The 14,066-nt window shown below is 45.9% G+C and overlaps 1 protein-coding gene across 3 annotated transcripts in view; it reads left to right on the forward strand.

Annotated features, from left to right (window-relative positions):
* The window catches only part of ARID5B (AT-rich interaction domain 5B), a 120,682-nt gene extending 107,428 nt beyond the window's left edge, over positions 1–13,254 (forward strand). For all 3 annotated transcript variants that reach the window (XM_075423076.1, XM_075423075.1, XM_075423077.1), the window contains 2 exons: positions 6,165–6,363; positions 10,311–13,254. In XM_075423076.1, the coding sequence (XP_075279191.1) occupies positions 6,165–6,363; positions 10,311–12,461 (2,350 nt within the window). In that variant the 3' untranslated portion in view covers positions 12,462–13,254. The remainder of the gene's footprint in view (positions 1–6,164; positions 6,364–10,310) is intronic.
* Positions 13,255–14,066: the final 812 nt, after the last annotated feature.

Consider the following 14,066-nt stretch of genomic DNA (forward strand, 5'->3'; position numbering starts at 1 on the left):
GAGGTAGAGGGTGAGATCTTTCCCCTCAGATTCCCCGGGTCTGCTGGGAATCTCCACCTTGTACTTTACTGCAGAACTTTGCCAACATGGCAGGAGTTGCCCCTAGTTTGTTCAGCTTTGTGCAAGGGAGGGTTGGCAGGATTTTGGAGTCCCTCCAGGAGACCTGCATCCCACAGGCAGTGCGAAATGGCATCTATAAGCTTGCCCTGAGCATAGGGACCAAGCCTTGCAGGGATTATATGGACCTACCAAAAAAAATGCACGTCTGGCTTTAAATGCCAGAATGGTGACCATGGCCAAAACAGAGGCTTGTAGCAATTTTGGTAGAGTGACCTGGGGAAGCTGCTCTGTCCCCATCACCCTTCTTTTACATCTTTCCCATGCAGTAAATCTGCACTGAAGACATAGGACTGGGGTTGTTCATGTCCCCCTGCTGAGCCATAGGATCGAGAGTGCCTCAGCTTCCCTCGCCTGGTTGTGCAGCTAAATCAGCAGCTGTGTTTGTAATGTCACTAATTTCCAGTTTACTTAAAGCGAAGTGTCTTTGAATTCTCTTACAGCAGCACAGTTCCCACCTTTCAGCAGTGAGCCATTCGTATTACCCACCAGCACTCCCAGTGGGCTGTAAGGAAAGTTGTTGATGAAAGGATGAAAGAGACATTTCTTTAAGGAAGGAATGTTCTTTGGGAAGAACATTGAACTCAAACATGTTTTGTCTTTGCTGATAAAATACATGCTAGTTTTGTACTTCAGGCAGATGCAAATAAACCTATTGCTATTGTGTTCTGCACAAAAGCACGCGAGGCTTGCTGTCGTAACCCCTGGATTGTACAATGCAGTCCGGGGAAATCAGGCTTGAGGAACTCACTGCTTGATTTCCCATTTCAGAGAACAGGCGGAGACCTTAGAGTTTGGGTTATTCCTCTCCCCTGTTCTCTGCTGGGAATTTGTCACTGGTGCCCTGGAGAGCTGCCTCCTGCTCTGGCCATCCCCGCCAGCCAACTGCTGTTGAAGGTGGCTTGTTTCCCATGCTTACACTGATAGCATTGCTCCAAAGTCTGTCTCTTTTGAAGAGCATCAGGGTAAAAAAGACAAGACTTCTCTGGGGATCAGAGCTCAGACATTCCTGCTGGTCCCCTAAAACAACTGAATGTTTTGCCACTGAGTTTCTAGGGAAAAAGAGTCGGGTTTCTCTCACTGAGAGTATCGATGGCGGCCCCATTGCACTGTGGGTGCTGTCGCTGGAGCTGCCGCGAGCTGCCTCGTCTCAGCACCCGCTCGTCCCGGCCCTGTGCTCAGACCCTCTGGCTGCAGGAGGCGTGGGTGGCTCTGCCCGGCTGCTGTGAGGACCTGTGGAGCCAGGTGGCTGCTCTGTTGAACCAGGCAGACCCGCCGTCTTGTCCCCCAGCTCCGACAGTGCCTTCAGGAGCAAGAGCCACTGTGGCATCACATGCCTGGGAGGGAGGTGTTTTCCAGGCTCCTACCAGTGACAGGATTTATTGCCTGTCCCTTTTCAGTGTTTTTGAAACTCTGAAGGCTTAATGTTCTCATGATTTACATTAGCATCTAATCCTTGAGTAATCTCACTAATCCCTTGGCCCCAGGATATCCATTGGCAGTGAGTTCCACGGGTTAACCAGTTGCTGTATTCGTTTGGTGGAGCAGATTTAAATCTTTTTCTGTTCCTGTTGCATCAACCTCCTTAACCTTCCGGCCAAGCATGGGAATGGGGCAGCATCTCCCGAGGAATGGGCTTTGGTATTTTAAGTCCTTCCAAGATTATTCTTGTGGCTGAGAGGCTCCATTGCACACTGTTTTGTGTAGGGCTTGGAGCCCTTGAGAAAGCAAGATGATGTCAATGGGAGACGTGCTGGAATATTTTATTCTGCCAGAATGAAAACAAAAATAAACAAGTGATATAAAAAATGTTGTAGGGGTTGTGCTGAACTGCCTCCTTCCCTCCTTCACCCTGTGGTCCTGGGCATATGGTCCCTCCCCAGCCCGAGAGCCCCGTCGTATCCAGACGCAGTGGGGAGAATTAAAGAGGAAACTGGCAGCCTTAACATTTAATTTCCTTCCTCTTTCTGGGCTGGTCAGATCCTTTGCATTATTGTAACTACTTTTTTTATCGTGTCTATAAATAGATGTGCTCTCATGTGTCCCGTGAAGCAGAGTCGGGCCAAAAAAGTCATTCGTTCTGCATAATCAATACATGAAAATGTAGTGGTTAGTGGCTCAGATGAGATCTTGTAGTGTTAGTTCTGTAGCTGGGAAAAAATGTTGACTAATAAAGATTAAGGGCTTTTTTTTCTTTTTATGAAATGCCAATGATGAAGACATGTTTGATATACTGTGAAATACATTTCTCTAATGTGAAGTTTCTGCTTTTTGTTGGGAAAGAGATTCAGTCCCTGGAGGATTTTAGAATTTGTAAATATAAAATTATCTGCTTCAGTGTTTTTTAAAAAAAGGTTGGCAGAAAGCCAGATTACTTACATTACTGTAATAGATTTGCTGACCTCTGACATCTGCTGCAGAGAAGTACATTGAATTTTTCATAATATCAGATGATGCAGATCTAAAAACTCAGTACGCTCTGCACCATTATTTAATTCAGGACTTAGTAAAGCAAAATCTTTTTTTGAGTAGCAGTTTATACGTGATTAAACTTAATATTGCCGATTGTAATAAATCAGGATTAGTATAGTACTGATTTGTTAATCTAACTTGTATTGATTTTAAGTTGTCTTTATTTAAAAAAAAAAAAAGGCTGGCTTTTCACAGTGACTGAATTTAATAAGAAGCCCTGTGATAGCAAAGACTCCCCTACTGTTTCTGCTCTTGGCTGGAAAATGTTATTCTTGTATTATTCCAGGGGAAAAAAAAAAAAAAAGCTCATGCTGCTAAAAATCTGCTGCCTGTGGAAAAATTTTTTTAATACACTAGTGCTTACATATTCTATTTATGTTAATTGACTTATAAATAATACATTTTATTAATCTTAATATTGGAATCTTGATCATGATAAAGACCCTTTTATTTGGTCTCCTCACAGGCTTTACAAGTAAATATTCTTTAGACCACGAAATATTCCCCCTCTTTCCCTTTTTTATGAATACTTTGATGCTTCCCCCCCGCCGTGAAATACAGCCACAGTTCAAAGCGACTGAAAACGTGGTAGTTGTTTCCAAAGTGTGATACATTCGAGGTATCTGGCTCCGTTTTTCTGGACGTCGTCTTTGCCTCTCCTTGTGCAAAGATTGATTAAATCTTACCTGCGCTGCAAATATTTGACAGTAAAATAAAAAAAAAATCTCGTGTTGGTTTCAGACATGTCACATTCTGCTAAACTATTTGGCTAAGAGCAGATCGCATTCTTCCTGTGTTGGGCAATATTGACCTTAAATTGGCTAAGCCGGCTGCTTTCATGGCATGTGAGCCGGCTGCTTACATGTTCCGAGAGCTGTATTAGCTTTATTACTCCTGCGCTGTAAAAACTTCTAATAATCAAATGATAAGATCATATCCTGTGGGTAATTGTGTTGTACCATGACAGGATAACTGAAAAAACATTCAGTGAAAATTACAACCGACGGAAATCTCTACGTGAAGCGGCAATTGTTGGCGTAGCTCGGCTCGGTGCTGCTCCCCAGGGTCTTGCAGCCCGCGTCCCTGCCCGGCTCCTCTCCAGCTACCCCCAGAAAGCCACCGCGGCGGCAGCAGGGAGCGGCAGCCTGCCGACCCTCGCTTCAAACGAGGAGGGGAAAATCCTAGAACAAGCCATCCTTGTGTTTTGGTTCAGTTTTACCTTAGTCATGCCGCCTCCCCGATACACGAAACATTTAATTCCAGATTTCCTGCCGCTGGCTCCGGGCCTTTGACCGGCTATGTGAAATGTATTTTTACTGCTGTCGGCCTGCCAACTGCTGAGCTCAGTGAAAAATAACTAAAATGAAAACCTTGTACTCCCACATGAACCCTTAAGATCAGAAAAGGAAATTTAAGCCACAGTTACTAATTAGCGCCAAAGCTAATGAGTTCTGGTGAGGTGCAGCGGGAGGAGGAGGAGTTGGCGTCCCGCGTTACCCTACAAGGCTCGGCGGAGAGCACGCGAGCGGTGATTAATTGTATCGGCCCGGGCCTTGCTCCCGTCCCGGCCGTAGCCACGGGGTGAATCGCACGGCATCTCTCACAGCAAGGCCCGCTCGTGGGCCGGGAGCGTCGCTGTCTCCCGTGGGGCGCGGGGCAGCTTCTGAAACCTTCACGGGCGGAATATGTAGATTTTTAATGGGCGACGCGTTCCCATGGAAACAAAACAAAGTCAAACACTCCCCTCGCAGTGCTAACAATTATTGTAATAAAATGTGTTTTTATTAAAAGCGATTTTAAATATTTAACACATGGCAGAGCGGCCTCGATGCTGCCCTGTGTGAAACCCAACCTTGCCTCTAGTGAAGTCCAAAGCGCTTTGTGCAGCACGGGGAGGAATTCGGTGTTTGCAGCAATATTTGCGCTTTGCGAATGAAATGGAGCAGCCTCAAGTATGAACAAGATTATTTTTTTCTTATTCTGCTTAGTTGTGCTTTTTATTATATAAACATTAACTGTAATATTAGAGTGGGAAGCAGGTATTTGGCAACTACATATTATTTTGCTAAGTTTGCATAGAGGGAGCAGTTTCCAGTTTTAGCAGCTGTAACATGTTTAAACTCAGTTTGTAATGGGATCTGAAGATGAATATTCCCTGTGGGCTCTGCTTAGCTTCATTACTGGAGCCCTGCCAAATTCAGAGCTAGAAAGTATTATTCACGCCTCTTTGCACATACCATGTCAGAGCATGCTCAGTTAATGAATTTTGTTTCTAATATAGCATAAATTAGGTTTATATTTTAACATAATTTATGTTGTATTTTATTAAAATGTAAAATATTATGATCACGAGCAATCTAATTTCTGCTCTCTTAAGCCCAAACTGTGTTTGAACATCTAAGTATGTAAATCAAAATTGCATGCTTAGAAACTGATTCTAGGATAACAAACGAATATCTGAACCAAAGAGGTTTCTGCCTTGGAGTCTTAGATTAAAGATAATTAAAGATTCCTGGTATTTGAACAGATTTATGTTGTTTATAAGCAGAGTACATTTTCTTCACAGAGTCAACTTGTCTTCTTTTTTTTCTAAAACAAATTATGTTTGCTGTATTAAAGTTCATATTTTTAAAGTCTGGGTCTTGTATTAATCCCACAGCGAGTCATTAATCATACCAAATGCATTATAAAAACTTTAATCACTGAAGTTGAAACTGAGATTGTAATGCAATCCATCCCTTTTAATTATATCAGTTATTTTTCCTTTCAGATCAAGAATTGCAAAGGGAAAACAGATAGATTAAAACTCGGCGTGTTTGATGCTTTCGGGGGAGGATATTTTGTGTTTGTCTTTCTTCCTTGCTTTTTTAAAGCGATTTCATGCACTTTGTGGAGTACAGTTCCGCAGTGGAAAACTCCTTCCCTTTAACCTCTTTTCCTCTCTCCTGCTTCCTTAAAAAAGCCTGACTGGCGAAGGGGGGGAGCGCGGTGGCTGTCGCTGTTGGGGCGCGCTGCGAGGGCGGCGGTGGGCTGGTGCTGGCTGCAGCGCGCCGGGTGCTGTGCCCGCCGCTGTGCCCTTCCTGCAGCCCCGCGCCCGTCTTCGGCCAAGCTCCCGGCACTCGCCCTTGGTGCCAAGGAACCGCCAGCCTGGGAGTTGTGTAGCTGTTATCAAGTTGGCTGTGGCTTCGTAGGTGTTTTCCTGGCATTTGCTGTCTGCTTTTAAGGGTAGGAAGGGAAAATAAAAATAAATGGTGGATTTTTTTTTTTTTTTAAATCAGTCTAAAACGTAGTGGCTCAGATCCTCATCTGGTACAAATTGGTGTAGCCGCACAAACCACTGCGGCGTTACCGACAACTGAGCCACACCAACTTCGACTCCACTAAATTTACGCCACATGATAATCTTGCCAAATAAATTGATTTATCATACTTGGATTTATAGACGTGGAGTTTACACTGTTGCTTTTATGACATGGAAGAAAATAGATTTATTAAGTAAACTGCTCATAGTAGATGCATTTTGTTCTTTGCTAGAATGCAAAACCTGATCAATTATTTGTTCCTTAATCCCCTAGATTAATCCTGCCGTATGAAAGATTTATTAAAGGAGAGGAAGATAAGCCACTGCCTCCAGTGAAACCTCGAAAACAGGATAACAGTTCCCAGGAGGGTGACGCGAAAACAAAGATGTCTGGAACAAAACGCATCAAAAATGAAAACCAAAAGAGCAAGAAGGAAAAAGAAAATGCACAGAAACCCCAAGATGCATCTGAGGTTGGTTGCTTTCCTGATTTTCAACTTTTCAGTTAAAAATGTACAGCTTTATTGACATGGAGTCCAATGATAAAATGCATGATTTAAACTGGAGAGTTCTAACCAGTTGGCCTTTGAGTTTGATTGGCAATGGAAATTCAGTTGTTGTGGTACTGTACGTGTTGGGATTTTGCTGGGCTACAGACGGCACCGGTTAGCTTCGTATTGCATAGCAGGGATGGCAGGAGACCAAGCGCTGGAAGTAACAAGTACCGTTCCTGCTCGTTGTATTATACAGTGGTCACCACTAAAATATCAGCAGGTGCCAAAAGGAAACCACACAACTACCACAGTTATTTCCTAATCTAAGTATAGGGTGCGGGAACCTCTAATACTGTTGATAATACTGTGGTAACTGTTGGACACGGCTGATTTTTATAATGGTTACCTCTGGATCAGCCCTTCTGTGCTCACAGATGTATGCACGTCCGTCAAAAGACATCACTCCCCGGGGTTTTTATCACATTATACTAAACTTCTCTTTGGACTAAAAGGTCAGATTTTGAGGGAGCCACCTTCCAAGCCCTGACTGAGACCAACTTCCTTCTCACATGCCACAGATGGTTTTCAGCTAAGATGACAGGCTCCCATTCTGTCACCTGCTTCACATGGCCTGGCCCTGGTGTCCACCAAGAGCCACGTTACCTGCAGACACAGGACAGCCCTCAGGGAACAGATTTTATGTTCACAGCCTGGGATAAGGCGGATCAGTAGAATTCATGTTTGTCCTCAAATAAGGGTGAATTTCACATGTTCACAAGTGATGTAAAATCAGTGGGGTTTTTGCTCCGGTGTTGCTTAGGCACTTTCTTTTGCACATCCTGCCCACTCTCTCCTGTGGCCTGCTTGCACCCTGTGTGAACTAGGCAGTGAAGCTCCTCACACACAACCCCTACACAAGACGTTGCTTTTCCTGTCTCAGTCTGCCAGATCACAGCAGCCTTCAAGGCGTTGCAGTGAAAGTAAGTATTTCAAGAATGCCGAAACACGTGACGTGCCCAGCAGACTATGGCTGCTCCTTTGACTTCATTGCTGTCTGGCAGGTACCTAAGCCGTGTTTCTAAACCAGTTTGGAAATTAGTATTGAGTCAGCTACCAACAATCCTTCTGCCCGTTGCTTCAAAAAACACAATGCAGGACCAGTAAACATGGATGCCTGAGACTTTGTGTACCCAGTTTTGAGAACAGAAAATTTTTATTTTCGTGTCCCCCTACCTCTTGAAGTTGTGCTTACAATTTCATCTCCTATCCAAAACAGAATTTGTGTTTTAAATGTCCTTGATCAACAGTACCTGTAATATATAATGTAAGAGCACTCCACAGAGAGGGGAGGGTGTTTTGTTTTCTCTCACACTGTAATTCTAAAGCAGGGAACCCTGTTGGGGGAAAACCCCTCCACTTCTGATGAAAAATGCATAGAGAGGAGAGTGCGCACAAACCTGCCTCAGTCACTGGAAGGTTGCAGCATAAATTGCCCAAAGCAAGGAGATGTGAAGTGAATGCTTGTGCTCCCTTCCCCTGTCATTCCTTCATGCCTGTTTATCAAGGGGTCTTGGATCAGCAAGATACGTTGCACACTATCCGTACCGCCACTGCTAAGCAAAACATAACAAGTCAGCAACAGAGTGGCAGCCTTAACTTTGAATTTCCTTGCTTTTGTTGTTCCCTATCTCAAACTTCCTGCTGCTTAAACTGCAGTTATTTTTGTATGGTTTGCAGGAAGAGTTCTTAAGCTGTGCTTATCGGAAATGTAGGGAGCCTAGACGAGACAATAAAAATGTACAATTACAGCAGTTTCCTATTGTAAAGTGGTGCCTTTTATAGCGGAATTAATGTCTCCTCCGTGACTGGGATGGAAGACATGTCCTGCCCGTTTAATCAGGGTGGGCGATTAAGGAGGGTGGGCGATTAAGGACCTCAGCCTTCATGCAGGGCACCGTACGGGCAGGTGGTCACAAGAATCCCAAGCAGCCAAGAGGCCTGCAGGGGTGGCTGCTTCCACCCAGAGTGGGTGCAGAGCTCACCCGTGTTCTGCCATGGGGAGGGCTCCGTGCCCAGGACGCAGCCCTCACAGGGCCAGCAGAAAGGAGACGACCAGCTCCCTTGGGTGGAGCGAAATCCAAGTCTGATGGAGCCAGGCGGAAGGTTGCACGTCCCTCTCCCTCCGGCCGTCCCCCAGCAGTGGAGCCCTGTGCCAGGCTCCTCAGTGGGGTGCAGTCCTCATCCAGGCACAGCAGTGGTGGTGGGTTGCTCATGGGGAGCCTCCAGAGCCACACATGTAGGTGGGCAGGCATGGCCCCAACCAAGCCCCCATTTAAACCATTTCTGCATGTGGAAGCTGGCCGTAGCTGTGAGCTGTAGAAGTGCAATCAAGTTACAAATGTGCGATCCTCCCAATTGCGTGTTCAACTCGGACACTGTAAGAAGTATGCAGGGAGAGAATATAATTTTAATTTATTAGGGTTGTATTTGCTTTTGTGCTCTTCACTGTTTTCCTGCCATCACAACGCCATTGTCAATGTAACAAGATACCAGACAAAATGCTATTAGCCTTAGACTGCACATTTCCTCACAATAGCTGAAACTTCAATCAAAATGTTGCTTAACAGAAACAAAGAGCAGAATGTACAGTTATTAAATATGATTTCTCGGGGTTTTTTTTTCCTCCTCCTTGCTTTGCTCATCTGTCTGGTATTTTCCTGTAATTTTATAAGCTCAAGAGACTAGCGATGGTACTTTGTAAAGGACCTAATGATGGTATTTGGCTGCAAAAGGCAGCTATGAGTTTAAAAAGAAGAAGTTAGGATGACTAACAGACACTGTAACTAATAGGCCAACCAAACAGACAGGAATATTTAAAAGCAGCTGTGAAGAAATAAATCTCTGAGGGGGTTAGATTTGTTAGGACCTTCTCCGATCCCCGGCTCCTATGACAGACCATAAAGCAGCATTTAGATAATGACTTTCTCGATGTGTCTTATCTTTACGACGAAGAAAGAAAGAAAACAATAATAATAAAGGACTCGCACAATGCTGCTGTTTTATGACTGTCTTCTACCACGACATGTCAGAAGAGAGTGACAGCAGTTTTGAAAAGGGCTGTCAGTCAGCTGGATCGCAGATGGGACGCTCTGGTGACCTCGGCGGGTCACAGTTCAGCCGGCTACATAATGGGATGAATAGTGCGAATTGTGCACACAAACTTTATTAATGGGGGAGCAGAAAGAGCTGCCGTCCCATTGACGATAATGTATAAAAGCCATGTTTGTAATAGCGGGCACACACACTGAATGTTGACGACTTCATTTTAATCTGTTAATAAAAAAATGTGTGTCCTAGTTAAGCTGTGGCAGTGATTTGCTGCCTACAGTAGGGATTCCTAGTATGCCATTTCTGTCATTTTCACACTTTAATGCAGAAGTGGGTGTGAATGGTCTCCTCTGTGATCACTGAATTTGAAGATAGCTACGCTGGATAGATTTATGTAAGAAAAAAACATGGGAATCATGTTGTTTTCGTAGGTGAAGTTGGGTAGCAGGAGAAATTTCTATAGCCTTATCGTTTGTGTTATGAAATCTGCTCTCCTGCGCTTGCCTAATTAATTTTAAGAGTATAACCTCAGCATTTAGCTGTCTGGTCAAGCCACTGGTGCCTCTTGTCAGATTACAAGCAGCTGCTGTTTTGAAATGCCTTATTCTGACCCTGGCAGGGGTGGTGTGTTTCCTAATACTTACAGGAGGTATGTCTCTTTGTTTGAGGCCGATACCTGGCGTTAGAGCCTTCACGTTCCAGCGAGCTGGTTGACAAGTGCTCCTCTAAAAGTAGCCAGCGGTGTACTATGTATAATCTTATGAACAGTCTGCTGAAATGCACCGCATTCTTATTAGTCTGTTGAATCATTTTATTAGGTTTCATCAGAACAAGAGAAGGACCAAGAATCGGCAGACCAGAAAAATTTCCCTGAATGTCCAACAGTGGGAGAGATGAAACAGCCCGTGCAAGGCCCTCCATCTCTGTTACCAGAGCCGACTCGGCCGCTGCCTCTGGAAAAGACAGACCCGACAGAAAACTGCACCAACAGTGAGAAAGTCAAGGAGGAGGTTCAGCACTCATCCTCTTTCTCAAGTATAGCCATGCCCCCAGAAGAAGACACCGTGCTGGATGCCACTGTCATGAAACGATTACACCCCCCAGCAGATGCCCTGGAAGACACAAAGCCTGAACAAAGACTGCACAAAGCTTTTAGTGACAGCTTAGAAAGCGACCCTCCAGAAATGCCCTTCACAGCTTTCCCGGTCCAGCTGCCCGCTCAGAGCGACATGGAAGATGACAAGTTGCCAGAGATGGCCGATTACATCGCAAACTGCACGGTGAAAGTGGACCAGCTGGGAAATGAAGATATCCACAACGCACTAAAGCAAACACCCAAAGTACTGGTGGTCCAGAACTTCGACATGTTCAAGGAAAAGGAGCTGCCCGGGTCCATGAACGATGACTCCACTTTTGGTTACACACCGCTGCTCTACTCAAAGGGTAACCCAGGCATCATGTCACCCCTGGCAAAGAAGAAGCTGCTGTCGCAGGTCAGCGGGGCGGCCCTGTCATGTAGCTATCCTTATGGTTCTCCTCCACCTTTGATCAGCAAAAAGAAACTGAACGGCAGAGATGAACTGTCCTCAAGCATATCGCAAGGTCCCCTCGCCCCTAATTCTGATCCTGTAGCAATTAATAGGCCCTCGGTCATACAACATGTACAGAGTTTTAAAACCAAGGAAGAACGGAAGTCAATTAATGACATTTTTAAACATGACATGCTAAGTAAACCGGATCCTCAGCGCTGTGATTTTTCAAAACATCACCTCAGTTCTCTTGCCGAGTCGTACGTACCGAAGACGGATGTCCAGGACTGCAAAGATAAAATGAGTGAGAAAAGGGCACTGCAGCACTCCCACGTGCCCACTTTCTTGGCAGATTTTTATTCATCACCTCATCTGCACAGCCTTTATAGGCACACAGAACACCACCTTAATAATGAACAGACATCAAAGTACCTCCCCCGGGACATGTTCAGAGAGTCTGAAAATATTTCTGCTTTTACTCAACACAAACACCAAGAAAAACTAAATTTAAATTATCGCCCATCTTTGCATCAGCAAGAAAAAAAGGCGGCAGTGGAGGCCTCTTCAGATGATCAGCCAACAGATTTGAGTCTTCCAAAGAGCATACACAAACAGACTGCAAAGGCTCCGGGCTCCAGCCTCCCCCATTCATCCATGGCCCAGCAAGAAGGCAAAGGTATCTCCCCGTTCCCGGCTGCGAGCAGCCAGGCGGTGAGACTAGACTGTAACCCCAAAGCTTGCCGCGTGTCCCCCATGGCCATGGCGGCCCCAAAAAAACACAGTGAGTTGCTCCACAGGTCTGGGAAGCAGCAGGCCCAGAGGCTGGAGAACCTGAGGAAGATGGAGGGGATGGTGCATCCTATCGTCAGCCGCCGAACGAGCCCTCAAAACGTGGGGGCTGCCCGGCCTATGAAACGGAGCCTGGAGGACTTGGACAAAGTCATTTCTGAAAAAAAAATACGAGCTGTCTCTCCTCTGCACTTACCAAAGGAGACCCCGGCGAAAGACAAGGTTCCTGACCCAGAGGGGGAAGGCAGCAAGCCGGTGCATGGCCTCCATTCTGGCAGCATGCTGGAAAGCCACAAATTTCCCCTTTCAGCCCCCATCTTCCCAGGCTTGTATCCAGGAAGCCTGTGCACAGGGCTGAACAGTCGCCTCCCACCCGGGTATTCTCATCCCCTGCAGTACTTGAAAAATCAGACCGTGCTCTCCCCACTAATGCAGCCTTTGGCTCTTCACTCCTTCATGGTGCAGAGACAATTCCTCACCTCCCCTGCAAACTCTCAGCAACTGTACAGACACTTAGCTGCAGCAACACCTGTAGGAAGCTCCTACGGTGACCTTTTGCATAACAGCATTTATCCTTTAGCTGCTATAAACCCTCAAGCCGCGTTCCCACCTTCCCAGCTGTCCTCTGTACATCCCAGCACAAAACTGTAAACCCCCTCGCTCGCAAAAAAAAGGTCTGAGGAGACAAGTTAAGTTAGCGACATTCCTCCCCCTGTGACGATGTCCGGCAGATTTAGCGATCTGTATTTTTGTCAACCAGGACACAGTCGTACCCCACCCAGCAGAGCGCCTCGGAGCTTGGAGACAGGACTGCTTCTTTCATTCTGGGTCCCACACATCAGCCCCCTTGCCCCTTATCCCTGCCCCTGCAAAAACAAAAACCAAACAAAAAAGCAACAAAACAAAACAAAACAAAAAAAAAGAAATCATTGGATTTTGCATATGTGTTTTCTGAAAGGACTTGTGTATGGTCAGAGCAGATGTTCAAAGGGAGCCGTGGAAACGCAGGCCCAGTCCCGAGCTCACTGAAAGCCCCGGCGAGGGCTGCGTTTGCCTGTCGCTGAGCCGAGGACCGCAGGCCGTGCGCTGTTGCGATGGGTCAAGGACTCAGGGTGAACCTGGGAAGGAGAAGCGGGCCGAGAATCTGTACAATCAGTGGATGTGCTTTTTTGGGTAACTTTTCCTGACTTTTAAAGATTCAATCAATGCAATGTATAGTAAAACGGCAATAGATTTTTCATTTTAACACTATTAGAACAGAAGGGTAAACACTGTTTGATTTCACTGTACATATCCACTTCGTAAACTACCAGTGTCACATTTGGTCACAATAATTTATATAGTTTCATTTGTCCAGTATATTCTGTGCTCTTTATGTTTGGGTGTTTTTTTTTTGTTTTGGGTTTCTTTTTTTTTAAATTAAACAGTATCATTTTATCTGCAACTTTTTTTAAAGGCTGTGGCTGTCCTGATTTTTTTTTTTAACATGTTTGTAATTTTTCCAGTTTCTTTATACTTTGGAGCAGCATTTTTGTTTTGTTTTTGTGGTAACGTTTACTGTTTACAAACTGAAGCAACTGGTTCAGATTAATCTTAATGATTATAAACATACTGTAGGTGATGTTACGGTGCAAGGATGCAAACAAGGTTCCTTTCCCCAGGGTCGGCCCCTGCGAGGTGCTGAGCACCTCTCACCCTCCTCCTCTTGTTGTTGCGATGGCTCCTGCGCCGCTTCTCCCCTCGCACCGAGCTCTGCTTTGCCGTACCGTGGTCCGTGAATTTGTCGAGCGTTGTACTTAACCTTACCTCGGCTGTGACACCCTCCTGCCTACCAGAGGAGTGGTCCAGAAAACAAAACCTCCCTGGCATGAGCTGCCATACCACAGAGGAGTCCAGAAAGCGCATTTGTGGTTTGCGAGAATGTCCAGGATTTCGGAAATTAGGACAGGCGCCTGTCTTGGTTTGGCTCAGAGGCTTGTGGGGCCTGCGCCACGCGCGTGCGGCCAGGCTCGGTGGGGTGGGTAGGGGCTGTGGGCCGTGGTCGGGACGGTCCTTCTGCACCCCGGCGGGGGTCTCAGCCTCTCCCTGGGCATCCTTCCGCGGGGGGAAAGCCCAGGCTGAGTTTTCCTGACGGAAGAGCTTCCCTGCGGATGCGTACTCGCTTTGGAGGACATCGCCGCCACGCAGCTGAGCGTAGACATCGATAAAGCGAAGTGTGACTTGGAGGCTTTTTACAATGTGAAAATTGGTTGTGAG

This window comes from Opisthocomus hoazin, chromosome 6 (assembly GCF_030867145.1).
Source record: "Opisthocomus hoazin isolate bOpiHoa1 chromosome 6, bOpiHoa1.hap1, whole genome shotgun sequence".
Taxonomy (NCBI): Eukaryota; Metazoa; Chordata; class Aves; order Opisthocomiformes; family Opisthocomidae; genus Opisthocomus; species Opisthocomus hoazin.